This window comes from Glycine max, chromosome 16, assembly GCF_000004515.6.
Source record: "Glycine max cultivar Williams 82 chromosome 16, Glycine_max_v4.0, whole genome shotgun sequence".
Classification (NCBI taxonomy): domain Eukaryota; kingdom Viridiplantae; phylum Streptophyta; class Magnoliopsida; order Fabales; family Fabaceae; genus Glycine; species Glycine max.
The window spans coordinates 2,355,268-2,383,259 of NC_038252.2; the positions used below are offsets into that span (position 1 = coordinate 2,355,268).

Here is a 27,992-nt window from a genome sequence, read left to right on the forward strand (position 1 = left end):
CAAAATGAGGTTTCACAAGCAAAATAATTTTAAAAATTACAGTAAAAAAAAAAACCTCCTTAAATCTAACAAAAGAAAAAATCTCCAAAACAAATTATTCCAAACATACATGACAAAGTACTAACATTTTGAGATATTCATTAAAATTAATATTCTTTATGCATTAAGTAAATAATATTAATATACAGTTATAGGTCAATGTATAGATTAGTGATGTTGCCGCAACGAATCAAACGTGAATCTTGCAGTTGTTGATGATGATGTGTAAATCCATTGGTTAGGAGAGAAGAATGAATATTCACAAATATATGCATGGAAGTCTCGTAACGTAACAGAAACCTCAAACCTAGTCAACCTCTTACGTTGTATGTATGGCCACGGGTTCAACCTCTCCGCGCTTTGACCACGCTTTCTGCGTAATCCTCGATACAGCGCACACACAAACACAAGACATTCCTTTTCGCTTGCCATATAAATAAGTTCCACAACTAGTAAAAAATTAAACAATTAAGAAAAAAAAAACACAAACAAAACAAAACCATATATACAATCAAACGAGTTGCTAGCTTCTTCGATCGATTGACCTCGTTTGCGTTCAGTTTCTTATTAGGTCCTTATTACCTGAAATAATAATTACTATTCACAAGTTGGACTTGTGGAATAAATTTCTCCACATAAATAATTTTTCTGGGATATTATTGTGTTAATTATAATATTCTTGGTTGGTTTTCGTGATGGAATGGTCTTCAAACTCTGCCACAAAGGCGTACCTTGATACCCTTCAACTGGTATATATATTCACCTTTCTCTCTTTCATTTTATCAATTCAAGGGTGATATAAATTTATGTTGTATTTGCTTCACAATTTTTCCTTTTTTTTCATAAAAATGTGTAAAACAGCCCCTTAATTATATTGGCATTCCACATCTTTTACTTGTATGTTGTTCTATAGCTTCTTTTTTTTCGGTATATGATACCGTGATAGGGCTTCTTTTTTTAAGGGTCCTGGACTATTTGCTTTTATTGGTACTGTTTATAAAAATTATATTATTATCAGAAAAAAGTGAGAAGAAATGTAAGTATTTCTCATTTGATGTGGCCAAAGATCATAGATCTCAAAGAATGATAAAGGACTTTCATAGACGTAACTCATTGAATTCATAGATTTGAAAAAGAAACAATGAAAGTATGTAAATGATCTTTACACAGAGCATATTAGAGCTGACAATTTTTCTAACAACCTAATAACAGTTGACTAATATTTCTAACAAACTCAATTCTAATCAAATGGATGTATATCAATCCATAATTAGTTGTAAAATTTCCATAAAGCATGAACTGATCGATTAATAAACAGAATATTTGTCTTCTTTTTTTAATCATATACAAAGGAATTTAATGTAAAGAATAATCCTTAATTTTGTGGAATGGATTGACCTTCATTATTCTTTGGCCTTGCATATAGTTTGATCTACGAAACCTTAATTTAAATTTCAATCTGCAAATTCTTGTAATCAAGCTACTAAGAACTTTTATTGACACCTTCACATAAGGGCCATGCGAAATTTTATACAATGTCCATAATTCCCTAATTTGTGGCAGGTATTCTAAGCTTTTAACAAGTATTATGTTTCATTTATTTCTTCAGTGTAACAATCACAAAAGACAATACGGCACATGGAGAATTCAAAATCCAGGAAGCAATGAATTTTTATCAGCATTAGCAGCAGGAATGAAAGCAAAACTCATAGTGGAAGTGACGTCCTGCGTATCGCTAACCACCTTAGCCCTTGCAGCTGCTGCAAGACCAACCGGAGGCAGAGTGGTGTGTATTCTACCCGAGTCAATCCTTAATGATTCACAACAAGTTATCAACAACTCAGGGCTTAAAGACCAAGTTGAATTTAGAACTGAAGACCCCTCCAAGCTACTACCCTTCTATGAGAACATTGATTTCTTTCTTGTTGATTGCAAGGATAATGAAAACTATGCAAGGTTGCTCAACTTGGTAGATGTTAACCTCACAAGATCAATAGTGGTCGCAAAGAACATGGTTGGTGGTGATGGTGACAAAAAAGGAATAAGATGGTGCCTAAGAGGAAAGGATGAGAAATTAGAAGTAAGATCTCTAAAGCATCCTTTAGGGAATGGCATGGAAGTTACTAGGATTAGCAAGAGTGATAACACTAATAATATGAGATTTGGTGTTAAAGGAGATTATAGCAAGAAAAGGAGAAAGAGCTCATGGATTGCCAAATTTGATGAGGAGAGTGGTGAGGAACATATATACAGGGTGCCTCAGGTTGATTGGTTCTGGAGTTAAGTAATTAACTTAGCAGATTCCAATTACTGAAAAGAAAAAAGAAAAAAAAAACTTGTGTATTTGGTGTCATGATTATGACTCATGTGTATTTGACATGCTGCTAGGAAATAATAATATACCGAGCCTGTGAAGTGCATTAGCCTTAGTCAGGAACTATATAGAGCATGTCCTGTGTACAGCTGAAAAATATAGGATGACACACTAATTACTGTGTATCTAAATTCTAAATCAATAATCTTTTATAAACATCAATACTTAAATGATGATAATATGGTGAGTTTGTGTGTTGCATTCCAACATTTATCCATTTACCTTCCAACCTTTTCCCGTATATTTATTCACATGCATCCAAATTGGAGATGGTGGAAAAAACCTGTATCAGGAAATATCTGTGGGTAAAACTTGTTACAAATTGGATTTGGATAGTTTAACAGGTGCTTGTGAGTAAAATAAATAATATTTTACCTATTTTTGTTCATCTTGCTATCTCTCTTCTCATTTCTTCTTTATTTCTTTCCAACCAAACATGTTTCCTTTTCACTCTATTTCTCACTGTTGCCCCTTTTAATTTTCATCTACCTTATTTTTTTCCTCTCTACATGACATCATAGAGAAAATAATCATATATAAAAATTGCTATTAAGTAGATTTGATACTTATTACCATGAAGAACCAATTTGATTTTTATCAATGCTTCTAAAAGGATCTGTTGGAGCAATTTCCTCTTAATCTGAACATCAACAAATAAATATTGAGCCTTTAGAAATCTATTCGAAGTCTTACTAAGAATGACTAATATAGATTTGTTAAAGCCTCCAATTTTCAGGACCAGGAGTTTTAAAGTAATAAATCTAGGAATTTAACTTACTACTTTATAGTTTATACTCACACACATTACACACGAATGCCATAAAATAAATTTCAAATCTCATGATTCTCATGAATGGCTTACCTCAAAGAATCCTAAATAGATAAATTTTCAAGAATGGGTATTTCTTTTTTCAACTCAAAGCATTAGCCTTTGACCTCTATTTCTCCTAAATGTAAAGGATTTGAGGTCAAAATGCAGAAAAATGAGAAAAAAAAAATCATGTTAAGAAGAAAGAAACGCAGGGAGAAGCATTTGCTTTCCGTATAAAGCCTCCCCTGTTTTCCTTTCTTTTTCTGTCCTAAGAAAAAGTAGGTATTTAATTTTTCTATTGCTATTGCTGTTGTGTTCTCTTTTATTAGAAAGAAATAAATCTTAAAAGGCAAGCAGTTTGGATTAGTCTCTAGCTCATGAGAGCTTTTCAATTGTAGAACCTATTGTTAATACATGTTTTAACATGTTATTATTATAGAGAATTCATGGATGATTAAAATTTATTAAAAAATATGCCTAATCATTTTTAATGAGATTTTTCTTTTTAGTTATTTTTTTTTCATTTATAAGATTTAAATTTGATATTTTACTTAACCATATTAACTTATGGAATTCAGTACTACTCAAAACCAATTACTAATTGGTATTATTAATACATTTTTAAGACAGACATGATGAGCTCAATAAGTTTATAGGTTCTTTTTTTTTTGGCTGAATTCAATAAGTTTATAGGTGGCTATAGAGAAGTTAGACAACTGAGCTTTAAAATTATTTTAACAAATACACGAAATTTAATTCATTTATTTTCTTCTCATATAAATATTTTAGTAAGTTTATTTAAACTGTTTGATGTAACAAAGAAAATAATGCACCAAAAAAAAACTGTTTCATAATGCTCAACGTTTGTCTTCCTCATTATAAAAAAAGGAATGAAATGAACTACCGACACATGCGTTCATTTTTTTTTTGGGGATACTCATATACATATATCATAATTCGTTGTTATAAAAAACCAAAACGACAAAAATAATTGAAGAATATTGACGGGTAACAATACCATTATTGAATATTGACCACTCATCTTGTCTGGCTGCAAATAAAATCATCATATGCGCCAAAATTAATTTAATAAAGAGAAATTCCAATTAAAAAAATAAGTATTAAGTCAATAACATATATACATTTTTTTTTTTACTTTTGTGGGTAAGATCAGCTTTTATTCTATTAATTTATGACTAAAAGTTTAAGGAAATTGAGTTTTAAGAGTTCATTAGAATTAGGACAAATCTTAGATTTAAAATGTACTTACAAAAAGATATTTACATATTATTGAACAAGATATTAACAACACAGTAGAAACAGAAATTCAACCCATGTTCTTTTTAGATGAGAGTTCATTATTTACCAACTCCTAAACTTTTATTTATGCCGTAGTTCAAGTTGCTAGAAGACTATTTGGGCAGAACAAGCAGTCCCGTTGTTTAGAAATTGCAGTTTTATGTTCCATTATTACTTCCATTCTTGTGATTGAAAGTATTAAACACTTGAACGTGTAACATTGGAGAATGAATAAATATGGAAAATGATGTCTTAACAGGAAGAAAAAAAAATGTTTTGAGGTAGAGAAACAAATGATGCTTGATATTGAGTTCTCAAGAATATAACAGAGTGATGATTACCTATTTGTACCAACCACTAAACCCCACAACAACCACCGAACTTTAATCTTCAAACGCAAGAGACTTAATCATCTCTCAAGTCTTTGCTTCCTTGCTAGGTCTTCCTATTCACATTTCCTTCTCTTTTTAGTGAGTTTTGTTATTATTCTTGGATCTCACTTAACCAAGTGTCTATGAATGGCAAATAGTAGATCTTGGACTCAAACATGGCCATGTTTTGTCAAGCTAGGTGTTCTGAATCTTGTCTTGGTTTTCAAAATCACAGCATTGGGGGATGTCAGTGGAAGTGTTACAGCAGAAAACACTTGCAAGAACACAAATTATCAAAGTTTTCTCCCTCCACCGTACCAGAATATGTCCCAAATGATATGCACACCTGTATGGCACACCTATGAATTGAGGGTAAGTTCATTTTGTTGTTTCCTTGTGGGGGTTCTAGTTTAGTTCACTTTGATCTAGTTCAGGTTGGCCTCATTTGTTATGCAAGTACAAAAAATTTGTACATCATGAGCTGTTGTTGTTTCTTAGACAACCAAACCAAATCTAAAATCTAGCAAGAAACTTTTTGTTTTGTTAATTTGTGAACGGAGCCCTGGCACAACGGTAAAGTTGTGCCTTAGTGACCGGTTGGTCATGGACTTGAATCCAGAAATAGTCTCTTTGCATATGTAGACAGCTTACAATTACCCTCCCTGTAGCTTCGCTGAGCGAAGAGCCTCTAGCATTAGGGTATGTTAGTATTTAATTTGTGAATGACTTGGTTGTCTCTTTACAATCTAATTAGTTTAGTAGTGATCTTTTTATTGCAGTATTTCCAGAATGGTGATACAACAACTATCATATTATCTGCTCCCTACACAATAGGGTGGGTAGGAATTGGATTTTCTAGAGATGGAATGATGGTTGGTTCCAGTGCAATGGTGGGATGGATTACCAAACATGGTCATGCAAACATGAAGCAATTTTACCTAAGGGGTAGGAAGTCATCAGAAGTCAAAATAGACAAAGGTGAACTCCCCCTCAATAATATCCCTTCGGCTGTGGCGACTAATGGAGCTGAAATTCATATGGCATTTCAGTTGCAGATGACAACCCCATTTCAGAAACAACCAATTTTGTTGGCTTTTGGTAGCAAATATCCACAGAACCACCACCTCTCCAAGCATGAAGACAAAACAGCTATTGTGTTTGACTTCTCTGCAGGTCTAAACCAATTCTCAATTACTCTAACAGCAGTTCAGCAGATATGTCATTTTATAATTTGTTGCACATAGTGAAAGCTATTTTCAATTCCAAAATCCAAACGAATTTTTTAAGAAACATAATTCTCTTCAGCTCCTTTTAGCAAAATTTCACTTCAGTGAAACACATGATGGTACTATACTACTATAGAATCATATATTAATTTAACAAAATTACTCAGCAATTAAAACAGGAAATGATCTTTTATTTGGAGGATCTAAACTTGAATTAGTCCATATTTTAATCCAACAAAATTTACACACGTCTTATTCATATATAACTGCATGATGGCATTTTATGATGTATAACTTTTTGAGAGCAGAAACTTGATCAACTATACTTTGACAGGTTCTACGGGTCCTGTATCCCGTGAATTGATTCAGATGAGGACGAACCATGGAATTTTGGCTATAATAGGGTGGGGTCTAATCCTGCCTGTAGGGGCTATTATTGCTAGATATTTCAGGCACAAGGATCCCTTATGGTTCTATCTCCATGCAATCATTCAGTTTGTAGGATTCACATTTGGGCTTGGTACAGTAATTCTTGGATTACAACTCTATTCCAAAATGCAAGTCCATATACCAGCTCACAGAGGCATAGGCATCTTTGCTCTGGTACTAAGTATTCTTCAGGTTTGTCACTGGCCAATAAGCATAATATGTTTCAGTATAAAAATTTACTGCGTTTTTAGTCACTATAATTACCAGAAGTGATGTGATTTTAGTCTTTCATTGTGGACTAAAAGCACGTATTTCTGAGTAAATGTAAAGATTAAAAATGTATTCAATTTTAATAGAGACAAAACTGATATTTCGAAATATTTTGAGGGATAAAAACTTATTTTATTCATGTCTGATGAGTACAATTTGAACTGATTTTATGCTAAATTCAGGTGTTGGCACTCTTCTTGAGACCAAACAAGGATTCCAAGATTCGAAAATTTTGGAATTGGTACCACAGTTGGTTTGGAAGGATGGCACTTGTATTTGCAGCCATTAACATAGTGTTGGGGATGCAAGCTGCGGGGGCAGGAAGTGATTGGAAGATAGGCTACGGATTCGTTTTTGGCATTATGGTTGTTGCGGCTATTGTTCTTGAAATATTGGCTTATTTGAAAAGATCAGAGATGCGTTCTCTACCTCCTAACTTCCAATTGGATCCTGTTGGAGGAGCTACATTTCCAAGTAAATGAGTAATCAAGCACTTTCTTTCCTTTTTCATTCCCTTTTTTATATCATCTGTTCAGTGAAAATGGTGCTCAAAAGCAAAATGTTTTCAGTTCTATCTATATGTTATTCTTATACCACTTTGATGAAGCAGGGGGAATGTGATTGCTGCTTGTTTTGCACTTCCACAAGCGTTGTCAATTGTTCCATTAAACAACCAGCCCATGTTAAATCACAATCTGGTTCAAGTTTGTGTTATGGGCATATCATTTGAATTCTTTTTGGCATGTTCCTTGGTGCCATTTCTGGGTGTACATATAGGTGGAAATGCGAATATAAACCAGCTAGAAGTTGCCAAGTTGGACAATCCATGCTTGGCCTTCTCACTCAACTTCACGAGATTGAATTCTTTTTTATTGCTTTTTTCTTCATAGGGTTTCTGTTGCTTGGTCAAGAATGTAAATTACGATTCATATGAGCTTATTTACAGTTACATTTTTGTAATTCGTAGCTCCTTTTTTCTTTTCTGGAGATGTATGTATTGGAATTTAAAAATAATACTGTTTTTGGTTGAGTGACAAGATTACATCCATTCACCTCCTTCTTCAAGACGGTTAGCCCTCTCTCTGATTTGACAGGAACACACAAAGTTCGTCGCGTTACCAGCTGTAATACAATTTGCTAAAGATTTTCAATTTGATTCAGTGAAACCTTTAAAATCAATCAATAATTTGATATAAAGTTGTGCGCTCAATTAGTCGGTCACTTACAAAGATCAAACCTAAAATAAGTTTAAAATACCTGGTTTAAAGATTGACAGCTATTATAAATCAAAACAAACTTATAATTAGAGGTTATCTAATGCCATTATAAAAAATTATTAGGGACCGAATTTTCCTTTGATTTTTGTAACACCTTAATTTCATACTTATAAATTTTATCGTACATATCAGGAGTACGAAGCAATTTGACGTGTACACTCCTACGTACCCACTCGTGCATATAATATACTCACAAGTCACAATGAAGAATCTATACGCACCTCAAGTAATATTAGGAAGTTAGTAGTTACCTTGACTGTCCTTGAGAATCAACATACTGAGTGATAGGCTAAACTTTTGGCTTTATGTATTTAAGGAAATAATGATTTTCATTAATGTAACGCTCGTTCACATTATTTCGATTTTAACAATTAAATATCAACTCAATCAACAACAAAAAAAAAAACCACTATTACCTAACTAACAACATATTAAGAAAGTAAGAAAGTATATACAATTAAACAAAATTAATTATCAAAGCCATTGATAATGTTGTTACAAAAAAAATAATAATTAGAACTATCCATCAGTCCCGTAATTCATATCAAAATTGTCTAACTACGTAGAGAACCAAATTTTCACCTTGAAGGTACCTCAGAAACCCCGAAACTGACTGCGATGAACCTGCAGACTGAGCAAGAGATTAGCATGAATGCTGCTCCACAGGAAACTTCGTATATAAGCAAAACCAAAAAAATGGGTTTCAGAGCGTTCCAGAAACATAAAACTGTAATTTCTGCGGAAAAGGAAGCAATTAAAAAGCTCTAACTTTTGCCGGTGAAATAATACCTTATATTGATGAATAAAAACCTCCAATCCTCCATCTTAAATAGAGACATATATCTGCAATATTTCATGAAATTGAATGATTAGATAGTCAAATCTGATTTGCATGGTCAAAAGGGTTCATTGATTCATAGTTTCTTCAAATTTCAAATATATAAAGTTAACTTTCAGCAGATATAAAGATATGGAAGTGGAAGACCTACCAGAAACCTCCCAAAAGATAGTGCAGCTATAAAACTTGAGCTGATACAACAGGGCATTTTGTAATTCAATTCCAGAAATGATCGAAATACCACATCTCTCTTGTTCAAAATTATGAGATCTTCTTTACCCACAATAATTCTGCTACTTTTCATTAGTAACAACAAAGAACTGTGGATTATGAAGTAGCTGTACAATCCTTACTTGAAGACAAATTCATAGACTTGGGAGCATGACTTCCTCTAACCACACGGTTATAAATAACCTTAAATGACTGTGAGCCATTAGGTCGAGTAAGCAAACTTATTGGCATTCTCAGAGTCTGCTTTCGATTTCTTCTTCCCCGAAACAAAATGCTAAAGGTTTTCTCACCATCCATGTTAGTTCCACTACTGCTAGAGTTGCCATTTGAAGCAATGTTTTGATGTTGCTTGTTCCCAGCATTTTCAGACCCGTGAAAATTCATATTACCATTTTCTTTTATACTTTCTGAACCAGATCTCACTGCTTCATCTTCACTTATCTCTGATGATAAAGTTTTTACCACTTGATTGGAATCCCCAATATTATCAATGTCCTCAGGAAGAACTGAAGCCGAACTTGGACTTTCCAAACCATGACACAGAGCTTGTGACTCTGAAATGGGATCAGGGATTGGTTCAACAATAGGTACTGGAAGAGGAAATTCTACAGGATGACAACCAGGCCAAACAGCACTGGGACCAAACTTAGATATTGTGGGGTTCAAATATGTGAAGTGATTGGCATGAAAGGCACTGTTAGTGACTGGAAAGTTGCTAGGCGATACTGATTGAGGTTGAGTAAAAGGAGGATACATAAATGGCAGTGGTTGCATCATGTTTGGTGTTGTTGGAGGTGATGGATATGCATGGTGTGGAGAGGAGCACATTGGGGCAACTGCGGGTAGCACAGTAGTAGGTCCAGGATGAACATTCATGTTTACTGGCCAGGGGCCAATTGCAGGAACTGCTCTAGGACCAGAAGGAAGAGTCATATTCATGGCAATTGGTGCAGCACGTGCAATGGCAGGTGATGGGTTGAATGGAGCTGCAGATGCAGACAATTTCTTATATGGGATGCCCCCGGTACGAATCTGACTTGATGGTGATACATTGACCCTTAAATCCTCACCACCCTGAGAAATGGGATTTGTATTGGCACTAGGTTCTAAACTGCCAGATGAATTACTTGTATCAAGTTCTTGCTTGTAAGAATCCACATGATCATCTACTGCATGAATCAATATGCTGCTATCAACTGCTCCTTGAGCCTTAACATCTCCCGATTGCCCCTCAGCACTCATACAATTATCTTGCACAGCAACAATCAACTCAGTTTCTTCTTTCCCCTCAATAGCCACTCCAGTATCATCCAGTGAATCATCTACAGAATCTGATAAAGAATCATTATTCTTCTCTTTAACTGTATCATTTACCTCTATCAGGGTTGGATCAACATCAACATTTCTATTAGCTTCAACTTCCTCTTCGTGTTTTCCACTATCATGTTCACTGCTAACAGAAATCTCACTTTGAGGATTATAGACCTGAAACTTGGAGATTGTCCCAGGAGGAGCTAAGGCCACTTCCTTGTATGAAGGAGACTTTCCGAGACTAACTTTAGAATTCTTAACTGGATTAGCATCAATTGGATCAGGTTCTGGAAGAGAACTGAGCAGCTTATCCCCATTTTCTAATGTCTCATTTGCACAAGGCTTTGAAGTTGAGGGCATGGACTTGACCCTGTATGTAACAGCTTTGACTACTTTCCTTCCAAATTTATTGCCTTGGGTGATGTTTGTAGTATGATCATCTGTATAACTCCCATGGGAAATTGTTCGTTTCTTCAAGAAATAATACCTACTATTCGGATTAGGACTCCTTACAAAAGGAGATTCTGTGCCAACTTCCACATTCTTGTGATAACTATAAACTTTGCCAAGTGCTGCCCGTCTCTGCTTCAGTCTCCGGCCATATGAGCCAGCTGATCTTGGTCTTTGAACTGATTGCCATCCATCCTCTCCTTCAGCATGTGCTTCAGAGAAGATTTCATCATAAATTTGTAGCTTTTCATCCGATATTTGCTTTAAAATAGCTTGTTCCAAATCAGGTCCAGAGTTGCTCTCCTGCTCAGAATCTGCACTACCTACTGGTTCGGATATTTGTACCTCTTCATCTGAAGCCTCTTTTGGAATTTCTTTTGAAGATTCATCAGAACTTGACATGCCAGTATTCTGGTAAGATGTTGCTCTCACCTGCCCAATATTAAAAAATTAATTATATATGCATGTGTGTATGTCTATGTATGTATATTTACACCCCAGGAGATGTGAATGTAGGCGGCAGCACAAGTAGCCAGTTCTCACAATGATATAAAGACTAACAGTTCCGCGACAAGAAATAATTGTTCCATTAGGTATATGATCTCCCAATTACTTCTTTTCCTTCTTATAACAGACTGGATTAATCTTGAAGATCATTCTGTATTTATTGAAAATTACATTTTATAAGAGAACAAAGAGAATATGAAAATAGAGAAGATGATTTAGTTGGACCTTACAAATTACAATGTCACCCTTTATCACTACTCTATTGCCTTTATCAACTCATTCTGTACATTATTATTTTTCAAAAACTGGGTAGCTGACCAGATTTACAATTAAGGATTATTGGTGCCTGCATCTCAGTATCTCACAAAGTAAAAAGCAATGCTTAGAGCAGAGAAAGAGATCTTATGACCCAGATGACAAATACTCTGGTTCATTTGATCTTAAAGCTTAAGAATATTTATCAATAGTCAAGCCATAATAAAATACCCTTTAGAGGGGTTCAAGTTAAACAAAGGCAACCAACAGTTCCATAATCAAATCCTGATAATGCCCTAGTCAAACCCTTGCAGCTATATCAAAAGACATATATAACCGACTGTTGGCAATGGTAATCAATAATCAGGCACTGTTTTATAACTGTTTGAAGACTCAAACTGATGAATTGAACTTATCAAGACCAGTAAATCAGCAGCATACCTTTGTTATCTGGCTTCTTCTCTTTGCTGCTGCATCTCTCCCTTTAGTATTAGGATTAATGTAGTCAAGCAAATCTGACACACTGGAAAATTCAATGAAGATAAAAACAAATCATTACAAAAGGTATCTATAACTGTATCATATGAATATCTCAATATGTACAAAATATCAATATTGACAAGTGAATAGGATAATATATCACTCTATGAACCATAGACAGTTAGACACATAAAATAGTTGTGTCTGTTTCAGGCACGTGACTCTATGGGCCACATACAAATTAAATTTTGCTCTGTAGCAGTTTCTATGACTGTACAGTGTCCATGTCTATTGTCTTATGAAATGTCCATGATTGCATAAAAAGTACAGAAAAAAATTCTTTATAAGTCAACAAAATTGAGAGCAGTTCATACAAGCCATAAGAACATCCAGGCAACTGTATTGAAAACTGTCATCAACAGCAGACCTCAAAGGGTGTAACAACCACGACCTTTCATACAAAAATTACATAATACAATTTCTAATATGATAATTTAAGAGAGTTGCTCCTTAAAAGACACCAAATAAAATATGCATGAGAGAAGTTTTTCCTGATGCAACAATTAGCCAATGAAGTATCAGATCCACATTGCCAAGGTTAATTTTACCATACCTAAGATGGCCTTTGCTGGCTATTGATGCATCAGGTTTTCGAGTACCATTTCGAGCAGCTTCTTGCTGTTCAAAAGCCTTGGATTCAAAATACTCAAGCCAAGCCGCAGCATCCTGCCAAATTTATAAAAAAAAGTAAATAAATAAAAAAAACTATAGATTATGCAAACAGTTATAATTCCTCATCATTTTTTTAAGAAAAAGACAAATTGAGACTAGAGTGCCAATATATATAACCATAACGATGTTACAAATCATTTAAACGCTATTTTACAACATTATGTGAGACTATATTACTTATAATTACAAAGTTTTGTGTCGCTGCCTAAGCCTTTTATTCAAAACCAATGAGTGTTTTCAGCACAAAGAACATACTATTGTGACAGTATACCTGTGTGCGCAAGTCATCGGAGCCAAGTTTTGCCCGCAGAATTTGCAAAGTTGTTTGCTCATGCTGGACACTCAATGGATATGCTTCCATCAATGAGAGTGCTATTGCTATTGCATGATAACTTGCAGCTGTCTGCAGAGGATGATCCAAGAAGATGCAAGTGTTTAAGTGTTATAACAAAGATGAGAAGTTTCATTAAACATATAAATCAATCCCATAGGTTCCTATTATTTTAGTAACTTCTTTACGATCTGATTCAGTTTTTTTATGAATTCAAATCAATACAATAATTATAACATGTACTGAAAATATCATCCTTTAATATTAAAGCAAAACCAACATTTTTTATCCAACTAGCTAACAAATTTTTAAATTATCTACCATTTAATCTCACTATTTATTTATTTTGCCAGGGGTATACCACACTAATTCATATGGATCCCACTGTCGACAATTCCTTGTTAACAATCATTCAAAAGAGAATTTATGTACAACATTTTGCATAAAGAATCATATAACTTCATAATTTGGCAAAATCAAAAAAATGAATAAAATAAAACCTGAATATGATCTGCACCAAGTAATCTTTGGTTGCACTTTAAAGCTTTGTGAAGATATCGGAGAGCAACATGTACATTTCCCAGACCTTCTTCCATCATAGCCACATTAATGTAAGTAGCAGCAGTGTTTGGATGAGATGGGCCACATGTTAGATGCAGAAGATATAAAGCACGCTTCACATACCTGATTGTAGATCCAAGTAATAAAACGCTAAATCAGAAGAAAAATTAAAATGAACTAATCAATATTTCAAAACCTATCTTTACACTGTGTTAATCAATACATAAATTTCTGTTAAGGAGGAAAAAGAAAATCTACATTGTCCCATCACATAGAAAACAAATTTGTAAACTTTATTTTCTCTCTGAATAAATTCTTCATTTTCAAATTAACAATTAAGCAAGTATTATATTAATTCAAAAACCAAATTAAACTTTAAAAACTCAAGAAAAATTATACATCACTATATTGCACAAGAGCAAAACATACTTCAGAGCCAGCTCTGTGTGTTGAAGTCTGTAATAGAAAACAGCAAGATCCCCATAGCTCTTCATGGTATCAGGATGATCCAGACCTAACTCCCTCTCGTTGATATCCAAAGCTTTTTGTTGATAAATGGTAGCCTGCGATTTAAGTAAAAAACTTGATGAATTGAAATCAAATCCAGAAACTTTACTAAATCTAAAAGAGAAAAGATATTTTGGCATAGGTGCAAATAAACAATGGCTGAAATATTTAATTAAAATGCCTATTTCATAAAACAATAACAAACAAGCCTTATCCCATTGGATGGTGTCAATAACATGGACCAAACAATGTCATTGACCATTGGGCACTATTAAAAACCAAATTACATGGAGCCAGGTCCTTTTAAAGGTTTCACCAGTAGTTTGCTCTGGACTTTACTCTTTCTCTACTTTTAATTGAATTATCTTCCATTTGATAAAATTTCAACAGAATGTCGAATTTTTTTATTGGTGAATATAATTATGTAAATAATGGTTTCTGATGAAACAATGTCCACCACTACCAAAACATAAATGAGACAAATAAGACCTGATTGAAGTCTCCAGTATGATATAAAACTACAGCAAGGAGGCTGTAGGCTCCCGCTGTCATCCGATGATAGGGACCACAAACTGCTACCAGCTTAGCAAGAGCCTGTCACCAACGAATTATAGCAGATATCAAACGACAATTCTGAAATGAAAGGTGTAGACTGTTGAAAAACCTTGTCGACACTTTGAAGATTTCCAAACAAAGGGTTCTGGACGTAGATACCTTTGTGCCATAGGTAACTGCATCCTCAAGCTTTCCCTTGTCTAAAGCAGTTTTGGATGACTCTAGGAGCTGCCTTCCATCTGCAGATGAGCATGCTGCTTGCTGCAACGTATCAGCATGAGCATTATGTATAAAGTTTGGATTTATTCAATCAACTTCAAAGAAATATGCAAGAAAACCTATGATCAACATGTCTTGTTTGTTACCTTGTGAACAGGGACCAAGCTGACAATATCAGATTTTTGAAAGGGAATTGGGGAATCCATATCAAAATCCCTTGGAACAAGCTCAATTCCCACCTAACACAGAAAGTGATGATAAGAAACAAACTGTCAATGAGAGAGACAGAAAGAGTTTGCTGAATTTAAGACAAGAGTCTTATGAACCACTTCATATGAGAAGTGAATACAGTTATGTGGATAAGGTCATCTAGGTAGCATATGAGTATGTAAAATTCTCAAGCACCATATAGCTACTTGAGCCTACTTCAACTTCACAAAGAAGGTTAAACTGAAACCCATACTTCCATAGATGTCAACAGTGACAATATTCAAGCAGAAAATTCAGTTCATAAAAATTAGTCAAATAAATTCCTAGAAAATAGGACTTAAAAAAATATACAAATGCATGGCACTATAACAACACAATCTATTGTGCAAGAGCAAGATACTACAGGAACATTGGATTCTATTGACTACTTTTAGACTCCATTACCTTGTGACACAAGCCACGTAAAATTGCAAATTTTTTCACGTCCTTGTAATTCAACTTGTTAAGATCCCAATCAAATCGCTTCTTCAAAAACAACTCTAGCCATTTCCACACCAATGGGTGAACTTCACGTGATTTATCTGATTCTCTATTTTCAGGAACACCAAGCAGCAAATTCAATGCACCAGCAATTGATGAAGCCATTTTCTCCTTGTCAACAGCAGAAATTACTGCCCGCAGGATGTGCTTAAAAGCTCGAACTATCATCTCATGAATACAAAGTGATTGGACATGTGAAAGCTTTTCTGAAAGCTTGACCTATCAAGAAAAGTAAAAGGCAAATATCAGTAGTCCTGAAAAATATTAATAAATGATTCTAAACCTAAGACACAAAATCCCTCTCACAATGTTCTAATAAGATGTGTGGCAGACTTGAAGAGTAAAAGCAGAAACTTCAATGCAAATAGAAAGGGTCATATTTCCAGAACTAGTAAACCTATGATATATTGATGAAACAATAACAATTGAATTTCATGAACTTGGACTGTGGAAGAAGTTTGGGAACAGAACAAAAAATTCAACAACAAAGAGGACAGTAAGGACAGAAAAGATGGCTTCCTATTAAAGATGTTCACAGCTGAATAAAGTGAATTAGTTTAGAGCACTGACAACATGTCCAAGAGAATGCATTCGTAGACCCCGAGTATGCATAAAATCAGTTAGAGTGCGTCCATCAACTGGTGAGAGTTCCAATGAGCCAAAATCGGCTACCTGTATTCCACAATTAAGACTATAATAAAGATCACAAAAGTCATATTAACCAAAAGCCTTGCAAACAATCAACCAAATAAAATTCCATCCTTACCAATTTTGGGAGAGCAACGTCTGTGTAATATTTTCGAGATAACTCAATCAAATCATGCATAGACTGTTAATCACAAGACATGATTTGGTTCAGACACTTTCACTGTTATAAAACTTGAAAGTACTTCATTACACTTAGAAGGCTTACCTTGCAGTGAAGTCCAGTTCCCGATTCTTTTAATCGGGTAAAAGCTTCATCAGATAGCATCCCTTTCAGAACAAGCTCATTCTCAGCTTCTGTAGTTTCATGTTGGGATTCAATAGAGGGCAATGGAGAGCTTTCAGCCTCACGATTAAACTTTGAATATTCAGTTGCAGAATTATTATTGCTTGAATCAGATTTCTTTTTATAATTCTTTAGGGCTTTAAGGGGTTTCCCAAGACCCTCAACCTTCATTTCATTCTTAGCCTTCTCCGATGATGGTTTCTTATCTTTTTCTGTATTATTTTGGTCTTGCAAATGTTGTACCCAGCAAGCTCCAAGTTCCCATCTTACAAAATAGTCAATACCTGGTTCTTCTTCCTCAAGCTTAGCAAGATTTTCTTTAATCAGCTTCTCCACAAAAGCATGAGAAGCACCAAGCTCTTCACTCTCAAACGTTTGTATCTGAGACACTGGTTTATTGTTTTCTGGTGAAGTTGTGTTGTGAAGAAGTAATCTCAGACTGCAAGGCACAAGAAACAACGTCATGTGATGAACAAGAATTTGATCAACCACAAGAAGTTGAAACAGCAACTATAAAGTAAGAAAGAACATCTAGAAACAGATTCAAAATTAAAAAATAACTAGGAAATAAAAGCCATAAAATCTAGAACCAAAACATAAGTGATCAAAATCTTCTACGAGTACAACTCACACTAACAAAATGAAAAAAACAATTAATATATATCTAAAAATAATGCAAGATCAAAACTTCATCAAAAGAAACAAAGAAACTTCCAACATAAATTCATGTTACGAAAAAATGTCAAAACTATACAAGGTTTCATTCAAAAACATTATTCCCACTCATGTCATAGATCAAGTTAATAAAAATTGCAATACTATAAAAGGGAGAGTGAAAGAGGGCAGGACCACAGGAGAGAGCACAACAAACTGATATGAATAATATGAAAAGTTATAAACTAGTGAAAGTGTGTAACGTGGAAGGATTCAGGAACCTGTTAATATTGAGTGCGTTGGCACCACCCTCTGGCTGATCAAACAATTCAATATTTTGTTGAGATGGAGAGTCAACATTTTCATTAACTCCTCCCTCAACTTTCACAACGACCACATAACCACAATATCTTACATTAATTACACCTAAAGTGGTAATATCCTGCGCATAAAATGTGAAGCATTTGTCATTTCCATGAAAGGAAAAGAAGCAACCCTAAATGACCAATTAAATCCATCTTATCTATATAAAAATACCATACATGGGCAGCAGTATTTTCATCAGCAGTGATTCCTTTCATTAGATTTCGTTCTAGTAGATCCTTTTGATTCACTCCAGTAGCTTCAACTCCGTCAATTTTAGTATCAATCTTACAGCTTGCAACAGAACCATCTTTCAAGACGTTGATATTCAAGTCACCCACTCTCTCAGTGTAAATAATATTATTTTCTACAACTGAGCAGCTAAAATTCGGCTCTTCCATAACATGTTTAATGGCCTTTATTGCTCTGAAAATGGCAACATCGACAAACAGGCTGTGCAGAAGAAATGCTTTTCTATCACGAACTTGTCTTTCTTCCGCTGTCTTGCAAGGCATGGATGCAATAAATGAAAACTCATTAGCCCAAGGAACCAAATCATACTTTCCGTCTCTTCCAAGACCACCCCCATTCCCTCCCCACATTTCATCCTCCACGGGAAGAGGAGGAAAATATGAGGGTGATTGTGCAGCAACAGGAGGAACAAGCCACGTGTTGGCTCTGAAGCCATATGGGAGATTCCCAAACTGAAGACAAAAAAATGGGGCAGAGAGCACAAATAAATACAATGTTGACGACAGTGAACAAGATTTACATGGAACAATAGAAGTCAAACATGTTCTCTGGTTCTTTTTGTTAGTTATACCAAATTTTGTGCAATGAATAAAAAATGAAGACGAGCCAAAAAGTTTCCCAATACCTTGTTACGTTCTGAAAATGCCTTCAAGAGATCATCGAAAGCCTGAAATTAAAGAGTAAAATTGTAAATTTTAATGAGTTATGACTAACGTAAAGCACATTAAACATATAGTACCGTCAATGGGAATGTTGAAACTGGGAACTTGAAATTTCATCTTATTGCACATCTATACCTTTTCTTGGTCTCCCATACTTTATTGAATATCAAATTCTAAACATACAATAAACTAATAGCAACATACTTTCTTACACATTCTTTTAAAAACAGTTTTTATCATTAGCTAGAATCACTACATTGTGAGTCTCATTCCTTATCTAATGAACTCTACTCATGATTTTATGATTTTCAATAAATCTTAACCAATAACAAAATGTATATTAGAAAGAATGTTTTAAAGAATGTATTCTTAACATTCATCTTAAACTATTAATGAGTTTCCTAAGTTAATCCAAATTTCTCTCTAAATTGGCAATGTAACTTATAACTAATAATGATTTGTGATTGATTGACATTGTCAATACATAATATTTTTTCACTTAGAAGTAGCATATTACGCTCATGTAGCAGGGTAAAAAAAATACATTCAGCCAAGAAAACCCATACTAAACTTATAAATTATTTAATAAATCAGACAAAATTATTTATCATTTAATTATATTAACATATATTAATAAACTTTTTTTATTCATAGAAATTGAACATGGTACCACAAAGTTTACAACACTCACATACAGTACAGTGCTCTCCCTTGTTATAATATTAATAAGCTAATGGTGACTTATAGCTGCTGCAAAATAATCTAACCAGATTCATTCAGAATTTCAGTAGCGGCATATATTAAAAGATTATTATTAGAGAAACGATTGTTTGAACACCATTTTTTTATTGATTGAAATTTATTAAAAATAATAATAATTCATATGTCTCACTACTTAAGTACTTATTTAATCAGCATCACTCCTAATTTTATGATTTTTAATAAATTTTAACCAATAATAAATAATGTATCGCTAACACTCCTCTTATTATTTTCATATCGACCAGCTATTTCAAATCATTTCACCTCATTTTTTTCTATGGCTCTTTTCATTTCTCATGACATGGTAATCACTTTTTCTGTCTTCCTTTATTTTTTTCTTTTTATCTCTTTTTCGTTCCACACTCATTCACCCGAAAATGGTATGTATGTTCACCATTTTCCTACGTTAAACTCCTTCTCCTTCAATCTTAAAAATAAATGAAAATAAAAAATGTACATAAATATTTTATCTTTAAACAGATTTTTTTTTTCAAAATTTCATGAAGCAACTGAGAAGTGCAAGCATGTTGGATTTAACAGTTTTTTCATATTTTTATTTTAGAAAATTTTAAATTAGGAAAAGAAAATACCACACACGCTACCTATCTTGCTTTACAGAGAACTGACAAATTTCCTTTTGTACAAATGAAAATTTTGAGAGATAAAAGCAACACAAATAATTTTTTTAAGCTTGATTACACTTTTAAAGTTGACCGTGTATGAATTTGATTTTTTAACTTTTTACTCAATTAAGTATCTTTATTTTTAAAATTAAGTAATTTTGATATTTTCATTATTTTTCTTTTACGTAAGACCTTCACATCAAATTTTATCTTCCTTATATCCCAATTTCATATTCTATAAACTCTTTCAAATTTCATTAAGTTTTCACTTTTAAAATTGTTTCAAATCACAATTAATTATAAACTCTTAAATAATTAAATAGAAAATAAGAATTTCAGATAAAAAAATAATGAAAAATAAAATTTATTTAATTTTAAAATTAGAAAAATTTAATTCATTAATAAAATTAAATAAATAAACCACATGTTATCCAAACTAAAATAAATAAATATGTAGTTAAATCTATTTTTTAAACATCAAATTGTATATTCACTACAACTAGTTTAAGCACAAAATAATTAAAATTCGAGTAAACTGTTATTTTAGTCTATAGAAGTGTATAACGCTGTCATATTATATTAGTCTTGAAACTAAGAAAATTGCAAATAAGTCATTCAAAGTGTAATTCATCAATTACAGTAGTTCAAGATTAAAAAAAAATTGTATGACTTAAGTTTTTTTTATCAGTTAATGTTAGTTATTAATTTTTGTTAGATTATTAATAAAGAGATCCGACCGACCATAGATCTCTAATTTCCTTCTTTTCTTTCTTCATTCAACTCTTAAACCTCAATCTATCACTTTAATGATACTATTAACCCGGGACCGATCCTGAAAACCATCAGGGGGCTAAAATTTGTGTAAAATTATCTATTAGTTTTACACATAATATAAAAATTAATTTTTATTTTAAATTATACAAAAAAAAAAATGCATGTAGATATTAATAACTTGGATTTTTTTTCCAGGTTCTGAAAGAGAATTTGGTCTCACAAACACAATTTTTGTAATGGTAAATATATTAAATAGCAAAATAAGTGCTTAACAAAAATTACATCTCCAAGGTTCTCACAGTATAGTCCCACGACAAAAACAAATACATCACAAACACAATAACAATCAAACAAAACTCACAGGAAAGAAAATAACAAACTCAAAATATAATAATAATTAAAAATGGTAAAATTATATAAATATGCTTATAATATAATGTTAATAATAATTGATGTTAATAATTAGTAAATAGATACATAAATAATAAGACTTATAATAATACATAACTTATAATTCGTTTAGGTAATAACAATTTAAGGAAATTCATAAAGATATCATTCATTTTTTTAGGATATCATTTATCAGATTTATTAATTGGTATATATTATTTATTTTATTTTTTAACTGGAAGTAGTATATATATTATTAATTAGTATATATATTTTTGTTAGAAGTGATAAAAAAAAGCAAAAAGAAAAACTTAAACAGTCATGTGGAGCTTTCATGAATAACACCCAAAGCTGAATGACTGATTCAGCATTTCCCATAATAAAAGAAAAGAAGGAAAAGGAGAACTTACATTATCAAAAGCTCTGCTAAGCTGTCTCAAGAGATCAACCAGATTATGGCACAGTATCCGCTGCTTCCCAACGCTGTAAAATCCCTTTCTGCATGCCTCAACGTGCACCACTTTCCCGTTACACACCTTCACCTGCACCACAACACACACACGCGCTCGTCAATTTACCTTCCTCACACGCGCCTTGCACAAAAACAAAAATCCTCACATCCAGCGAGAACAGATAATCCTCCTCCAAAATCTCCTCCACGCGCCTCCTCGAACCTCTCTTCACATCTGCATGCATCGTTTCGCACACTCCCTCATTCACATTTCACACATGCAAATGCCATTAATTAAAAACTGACAAAGAGACTAGTAGTGTACATTGGATTGGTGCAGTGAGGTGTGAGAGAGAGAAAAACTCGTAGAAGTTCTCCAGCTTAGGGCACGAGTGGCTTATCTCGCCTTCAATGTCCACCGTAGCCGCCGCCGCCTCCGCATCTTTCGCAGATTGCTTCGCCGGCGGCGCCTCAGGCTTGCCGGACTTCGGGACGGTGCCAGAATCATTCTTCGGCGGCGGCAGAGACGACGGACCGAAGCTCGTGGTGCAGGCGACGATGTCGAGGAGTCTTCGCACGTGCGCCACTGCTCGGTCTTCATCGTAATCCTCTGCGCGTGAAAAATTTAAGAAAACGAAGATGGGGAACAAGATGAACGGAACGACGTCGTAATGAATAGTTTTTTTTTCTTTTTTGTTTAAATAAAAAAAGAACGATATTAATATTAATTTATTAATAATAATATACTAGTACCTTCAACTAAAGTGAGGAGGCAGGGCTTCAGTGCGGACACGTCCACCGTGTCCTTCAGACGTGGCCCTCTTACCTGTATTGATAGAAAAAGGGTTTGGTTACGAAAATATAAATTTAAAATATAACTATTCATGGTTGTTAGATCAAGTTAAATACTTAAATATCATCAAAATAAGTTATTTGGACATATATTCAAGAATTTAATTTTCATTTAGAATTAATAAATGATAATTCGTGATTGAATGTTAATATATTTTAATTTAAACTTTATTTATATTTAATTATGATTTAATTTTAAAACTGATTTTTTTACACAAATTAAAAGGTAAATTACTTGAATTAGTCAAATATTGATTAATTATGAAATTATAATCTAACAGTTTTTTATATTACGTAAAATTAGTATGTATTTTTTTTTGTTATTTTACATAAATTGTGTGTGTTGTGATGCCATTCAATGCCGTGAAACCTTCACATAATTTAACCGATTAAGTTTTAAAAAGTAGATAGTTCAGTTTTCGATTCAATTTCAACAATATTTACAGAGCAAAAACTATGAGTTGTATTTTTATATTGAAATTCAAACTTGGACAATCCTATTTTTTTTTTCTAAAATTTATCTATGCATAATTCATTATTTGTTTTATACTTTTGGAAAAACAAAAAAAAAAGGTTGTCATTCACACTTTTATGAGGTCTACATTCATTTGTTGATTTTTGGATTGAATTCGTCACCTAATATTACCAAAACCAAATACCAAATGTACCGATTTCATTTTTGTGTTGTATGTTTATTGAGATGACTATCTTTGCTTTCTATTGGGTACCTATGTCTAAGCTTGTCAAAGAGAAATCAAACATGTTGACATTCAAAGTGCGTAAAGAAACCACGCAACTATAGTTCCAAATGGGTACAAAAAATACTTGAAAACTAGAAATTAAAATAATTTGAATTGTTATTTTATTAATTATTAATATTATTAATGGTATACAGTTTACCTCATGCGACAGGGAAAAATTTGTGATATAACACGTCTCCGTATTCACCGATAGAAGACGACGAACATCTATAATTCTGTCCGTTGATATTCCCTGCTTCAAAATTTATAAAATAAATAAACCATTTAAATTTGCATTTTGCATCAATTTATGTGAATAAAAAACAATAATAAAGTCGTGAGAGCTAGAACTTGGAAATGGAAATATATATAAAATAAAATAAAAAACACATCTTCAAAGTATATAAAAGTTTCCTAAATACAAGCCACACGTAATAGGATTAGATTTTCAAGCTGGATTTGTTGTTATCCTGAAAATCGATCAACACAATTATATTTTGTCAAAATGTTTATACTGAAAAATTGATATTTCAAAGCCAAACGCTAGTACTCAACGACATTATGCAACAAGTACACACATCCACGTGTGATACACAAAAATAAACCAGAGCAAGAACGCGTAGCACATTTTTAGAAACAGGACTTTTGGTGGTTGTTATGCCCCCACAACAGAGTAAATGATGGTAAGTTGAAACAATAGTTAAATATAGCTAATAAGAATTTTCAAATGGAAAAGTGAGCCAATGGTCGCCACTTATATGTAATCTTATAATTATAATAATAATCTACATGGTACAAAGTTCAGCACTGACAGGTAGTACAATCTTGAAATAAAAGATACTTATGAGAATCATAACAAAATGCAGACAAGTTTGTTGCCAATAACTAGTCAATGCACACAAAAAATAAGCATCCATGACAAGTAGTAAATTAACCCTTATTTCTCAATCCTTCTCCCTAAATAAACACAACAAACCTTCAGAACATGAGTTTCATCGAGGAGCTTCACAGTGATATCTATGACAACCGGAAGAACTACAAATCAGAAAAGAAAAACAATCAAGTTAATTAAACCACCTGTCCTATTTTAACAAGTTCTAAGAAAGTGTTTATATATGAATATGTTTGGATAAAGTTTCCATAGGCACTTGTAGAAGGAAAAAAATTAAGAAGATAAAATGAATTAAGTTTATCCCATAAGTTAAAATCAACTTACAGGATAAACTTCTCCAATAGACACTCAGAGGATAAGAAAAAAAATGAATTTATCTTATAAACTAAAAACAATTTATACACTTGAGTTTTTGGATAAGTTGAACAAGAGAGTTTCTATTAAAAAAAATTATAGAAGAATCATTCAGATATAGAATTTTACTACCCTATTCTTATACAACAATAAACTTTCTATAACCTCTTATAGAAAGACAAAAAAAAACAAGAAGATATAAAATGAATTAAGTTTATCCGATAAGTTAAAATCAATTTACGGGATAATTTTTTTCCAAGAGAAGGTAAAATGAATGGAGTTTCTTTTATAAAACTAAAATCAATGCACTTCAGCTTTTCGGATAAGGCGAACGAGAGAGCTTCTGTAAAAACGATAAGAAACACTAATAGATACAGAATTCCGTTACCCTTTTCTTCCTTCTTTTTCTTCTCTCCCTTGGGCTTTCCGCGACTGTTTCTTGGTGCCATTTTCCACTCCTTTTGGGGAATTGAAAAAAAAATAAAAATCAAAGTTCTGGCACCAAGTACACACAGAAGAAGCACAAGTTATTAATCAATTGAATACAACAGATTATTAAACATTATACATAAGGCAACGATACATGAATCAAAATTCAGCATAGCTACAAGAGAATTTACCAAAGCAATATCAATATATATATATATATAGATGCTTTTTATAGGACTTGGATGATTGGATAAGAGAGAAAAGAAGAAAAAAAAGACCCTTAATGCATTGTTGGGTATATAACCCAAAGATGTATTATGAAATAGATAGGTATAAAAATGAGGCAGAGAAAGAGGTTTCAGAGGGAGGAGGGAGCAGAATGAAGTGAAATGTTCATAAGAGAAGGTTGGTTTCATCCACTAGAAGGAGGAAGCAAAATGGCAGAGGGAAAGCAGAGATATAAGATGGGAGGTTTTGTATGATAAGGAAGGAAGGGCTGAGATTCAACGGTCAGAGTGATAAATTGGCATTTTATGGCAGCTTGCTTATACAGCTTAATTATCAATTTGCTCTCTCTGTATTATTATTTTTCTGTTCTAAAAAAAAGATTATTCAGTGAATAATATTTTTATTTTTATTTTTATTTTTATTTTTATTTTTTTGGGTGAATTTTAGTGAATAATAATCTACTGAAGGGTTTTTTATTTTGGATTTTGGGAATCCAGTAGCTGCGGCGTTTGGAAGAGGTCAAGAGGGGACCGCAGCATGGATAGGGTCCACAGTCTACGCTTTGTAAATTTCAATTCAGAACTTGGATAGCCTAAGATATTTTTTGTAACACTAAGATACATTTTTTTTTTTTACCATTTATAAATGCAAAGTATTTACTATTTTTTAACATGATTAATTTCCATAAGATAGCATAGTCTATGTTTGATAAAACATTGCATCCCGTCCAAGGAGAAACAATTTTCTCCAACCACATTTGGTGTCTAAGAAAGTAGAAAAAATATTAAAAACACATGAACATATTCTTTTGAATATATTTTTTATTGGTTAAAATTATTAAAAAAAACATAAGATTTTGTGGATTTTATATCGTATTTAATGACTTTTTTTCATCTGATTTTATAGTTTTAAATAAATTTTAATGCACAAGTAAGAGTGTTTTTAAGGAATATATATAAAAAATGTATTGTTAGTACTCTTTGAGTGGAAAAATATTTTAGAAAGCTTGAACCAAAATTCTTAACTAGTTTCCAAACACACACTTAATTGACCATATTAGATTTTTTTTAATTATGTTTTTTTCATACATGAAATTTGGTCTCAAATTTTATTGAAAAAATTCAGGTTCAATTCTACCAATATGTAATATTAGTACATAAGATGAAATTTGCATCAGAAATAGGGATTTTATTAATTTTTGCAACAAATTCTGAAGTAAAACGGGAGGAATTTTGCTCTTAGTGCACAGGCTTGGATTGAAAATATGCCACATTTTTTTTTCATCAAAGTCCACCCATTCTGGAGATACGATGCACTAGCATGGACAACAACAAAGTCTTGGCTGTTTCAAATTCTTCTAAATGCAATAGACGTTTAATAAAGGAAAGAATCGTTCTGAACAGCTTAAATTTGCAATCCCAAGTAATGACAATGGGAAAATTGGTAAGTAGAATTAGAGTGTTAAATAGGTTAAAAAAAAGGGAATCGATTATATGTATTGTTATGGTTTGATATTTTTTTTATATAACGATATGATTTGATATTGTAATATGTTTTGGTCTAGTTTTTTTTTTATTGAAGGTCTAGTTTATTAAAATGTTCATTTTTTTATAATGATTAAAATGTTCAATTTATGCGTACATACCGTAAAAAAAATGATGCGTACATATATGTATAGAGAGTGATGCGTGAGACATCTCAAATACAAAATATTTACATTTTTAGAATAATAAATTATAATCATATAATTATACCTAAATAGAAAAAGGTTAATCATCTTCCACTTTTTTACCATCAATCTAATTTTGTATGTTAATACTTATTTTGGTATAATATGTTAATACTTTATATGAATTATAACGTTTAAAGTAAAATATATTAAATAAATAAATTTTCAAGGTACTAAATTAAGCCATCAACATATCCGACAAAATCCAGTAGTTCTACCATATTTTAGTAAGTTTGTTTCTTGTGATCTATATAAAAAAAAAATATTTGGCAAAATCGAATGATAACAATCTCAAGAATTTTGAAAAGAGTTTAATTAATTGATGCTTCAATTCTCTTTCAAATTTTCTAGTGTTCACCAAGTTTTAAATTTTAATATTTTGTGCAAAGTGTTGTATTTTATTTTTTTTAATATATTAAACAAATTTAAAATTAGGTTAAATATCCAAATTAACCTATAAGAAATTCATCCACCAAATTTAGTTACTGAAAAAAAAATTACCAACTAAATCTATCAAGATTATGTCGTACATTTTAGTCTTGTCATTCACTTCTTTTTTTCCTTCCATTTATCGATGGAGTACTCGTATATCTTAAAACTAAATAGTTGCTTTTCTTTATTCAACAAAAAATACTTCTTTTACAGATTAATAGTGAAAAATTGATTTGGTTATTCCATAAACATGTTATTTTTAATAATTTCTAGTGTTTTTTAAAATGTTATTTGAACTAGAGTTTTTTAAACACTAATTTCAAGTTTTTTATATTTTTTTTACTCTTAATATATTTATCAAATTTCTTATTTATTTTTTTTAAATAAATCATAACTTTATTATTTTCTGTCATTTTATACTTTTGAATTATTTCAATAATTAATTTTACTAAATACTTATAATTTAACAAGTTATTTTTTTTAATTTTCATCTAATTTTTCTGTTAATTTTACCTTACTTGAGTGTATGGACCATGGAAATTATTAGGAAAATTAACTGAAATAGTTAAATTTTTTTCTTCTATGTGTATC

General features: G+C 32.3%; 3 protein-coding genes across 7 annotated transcripts; 2 read left to right on the forward strand and 1 right to left on the reverse strand.

The window, feature by feature from the left end:
* The first annotated feature begins 501 nt into the window (after window positions 1-501).
* Window positions 502-2,454, forward strand: LOC102665340 (uncharacterized). The gene is made up of 2 exons (XM_006598839.3): window positions 502-788; window positions 1,649-2,454. The coding sequence occupies exons 1-2, from the start codon at window positions 735-737 to the stop codon at window positions 2,321-2,323; spliced, it is 729 nt and encodes a 242-aa protein (XP_006598902.3). The 5' UTR covers window positions 502-734; the 3' UTR covers window positions 2,324-2,454.
* Window positions 2,455-4,647: 2,193 nt separating this feature from the next.
* Window positions 4,648-7,871, forward strand: LOC100778214 (cytochrome b561 and DOMON domain-containing protein At3g61750). The gene is made up of 5 exons (XM_014768840.3): window positions 4,648-5,266; window positions 5,674-6,067; window positions 6,455-6,741; window positions 7,002-7,293; window positions 7,430-7,871. Exons 1-5 carry the CDS (start codon window positions 5,042-5,044, stop codon window positions 7,438-7,440), a joined length of 1,209 nt encoding a protein of 402 aa, XP_014624326.2. The 5' UTR covers window positions 4,648-5,041; the 3' UTR covers window positions 7,441-7,871.
* A 677-nt stretch (window positions 7,872-8,548) lies between these two features.
* Window positions 8,549-25,514, reverse strand: LOC100784117 (protein TSS). 5 transcript variants are annotated; one of them, XM_014768838.3, is made up of 26 exons: window positions 25,204-25,514; window positions 24,972-25,041; window positions 24,314-24,372; window positions 23,498-23,590; window positions 22,499-22,571; window positions 22,071-22,355; window positions 21,913-21,980; window positions 21,705-21,836; window positions 18,709-18,750; window positions 18,011-18,535; window positions 17,750-17,910; window positions 16,737-17,253; window positions 16,590-16,652; window positions 16,394-16,495; window positions 15,728-16,042; window positions 15,220-15,312; window positions 15,014-15,115; window positions 14,789-14,893; window positions 14,222-14,355; window positions 13,732-13,915; window positions 13,172-13,303; window positions 12,782-12,894; window positions 12,130-12,211; window positions 9,086-11,358; window positions 8,886-8,939; window positions 8,549-8,727 (listed from the first exon to the last, which is right to left on the reverse strand). In XM_014768838.3, exons 1-24 carry the CDS (start codon window positions 25,426-25,428, stop codon window positions 9,262-9,264), a joined length of 5,772 nt encoding a protein of 1,923 aa, XP_014624324.1. In that variant the 5' UTR covers window positions 25,429-25,514; the 3' UTR covers window positions 8,549-8,727; window positions 8,886-8,939; window positions 9,086-9,261. The 5 variants fall into 5 exon arrangements, with proteins under 5 accessions (XP_014624324.1, XP_040866669.1, XP_040866668.1 ...); XM_041010735.1 differs by having other exon boundaries at window positions 8,549-8,720; window positions 23,498-23,593; XM_041010734.1 differs by having other exon boundaries at window positions 23,498-23,593.
* Between the last annotated feature and the right edge of the window lie 2,478 nt (window positions 25,515-27,992).

Excerpts from the sequence above, each read along its gene's own strand:
- LOC102665340 (XM_006598839.3), top strand. The coding sequence starts at position 735 with ATGGAATGGTCTTCAAACTCTGCCACAAAGGCGTACCTTGATACCCTT. Across the intron at positions 789-1,648 it reads ACCTTGATACCCTTCAACTG|TGTAACAATCACAAAAGACA; the intron begins GTATATATATTC and ends TTATTTCTTCAG.
- LOC100778214 (XM_014768840.3), top strand. The coding sequence starts at position 5,042 with ATGGCAAATAGTAGATCTTGGACTCAAACATGGCCATGTTTTGTCAAG. Across the intron at positions 5,267-5,673 it reads GGCACACCTATGAATTGAGG|TATTTCCAGAATGGTGATAC; the intron begins GTAAGTTCATTT and ends TTTTTATTGCAG. Across the intron at positions 6,068-6,454 it reads TGTGTTTGACTTCTCTGCAG|GTTCTACGGGTCCTGTATCC; the intron begins GTCTAAACCAAT and ends ATACTTTGACAG.
- LOC100784117 (XM_041010735.1), bottom strand. The coding sequence starts at position 25,428 with ATGAAACCAACCTTCTCTTATGAACATTTCACTTCATTCTGCTCCCTC. Across the intron at positions 17,911-18,010 it reads ATGAAAATACTGCTGCCCAT|GATATTACCACTTTAGGTGT; the intron begins GTATGGTATTTT and ends TTTTATGCGCAG. Across the intron at positions 12,895-13,171 it reads CCGATGACTTGCGCACACAG|GATGCTGCGGCTTGGCTTGA; the intron begins GTATACTGTCAC and ends TAAATTTGGCAG.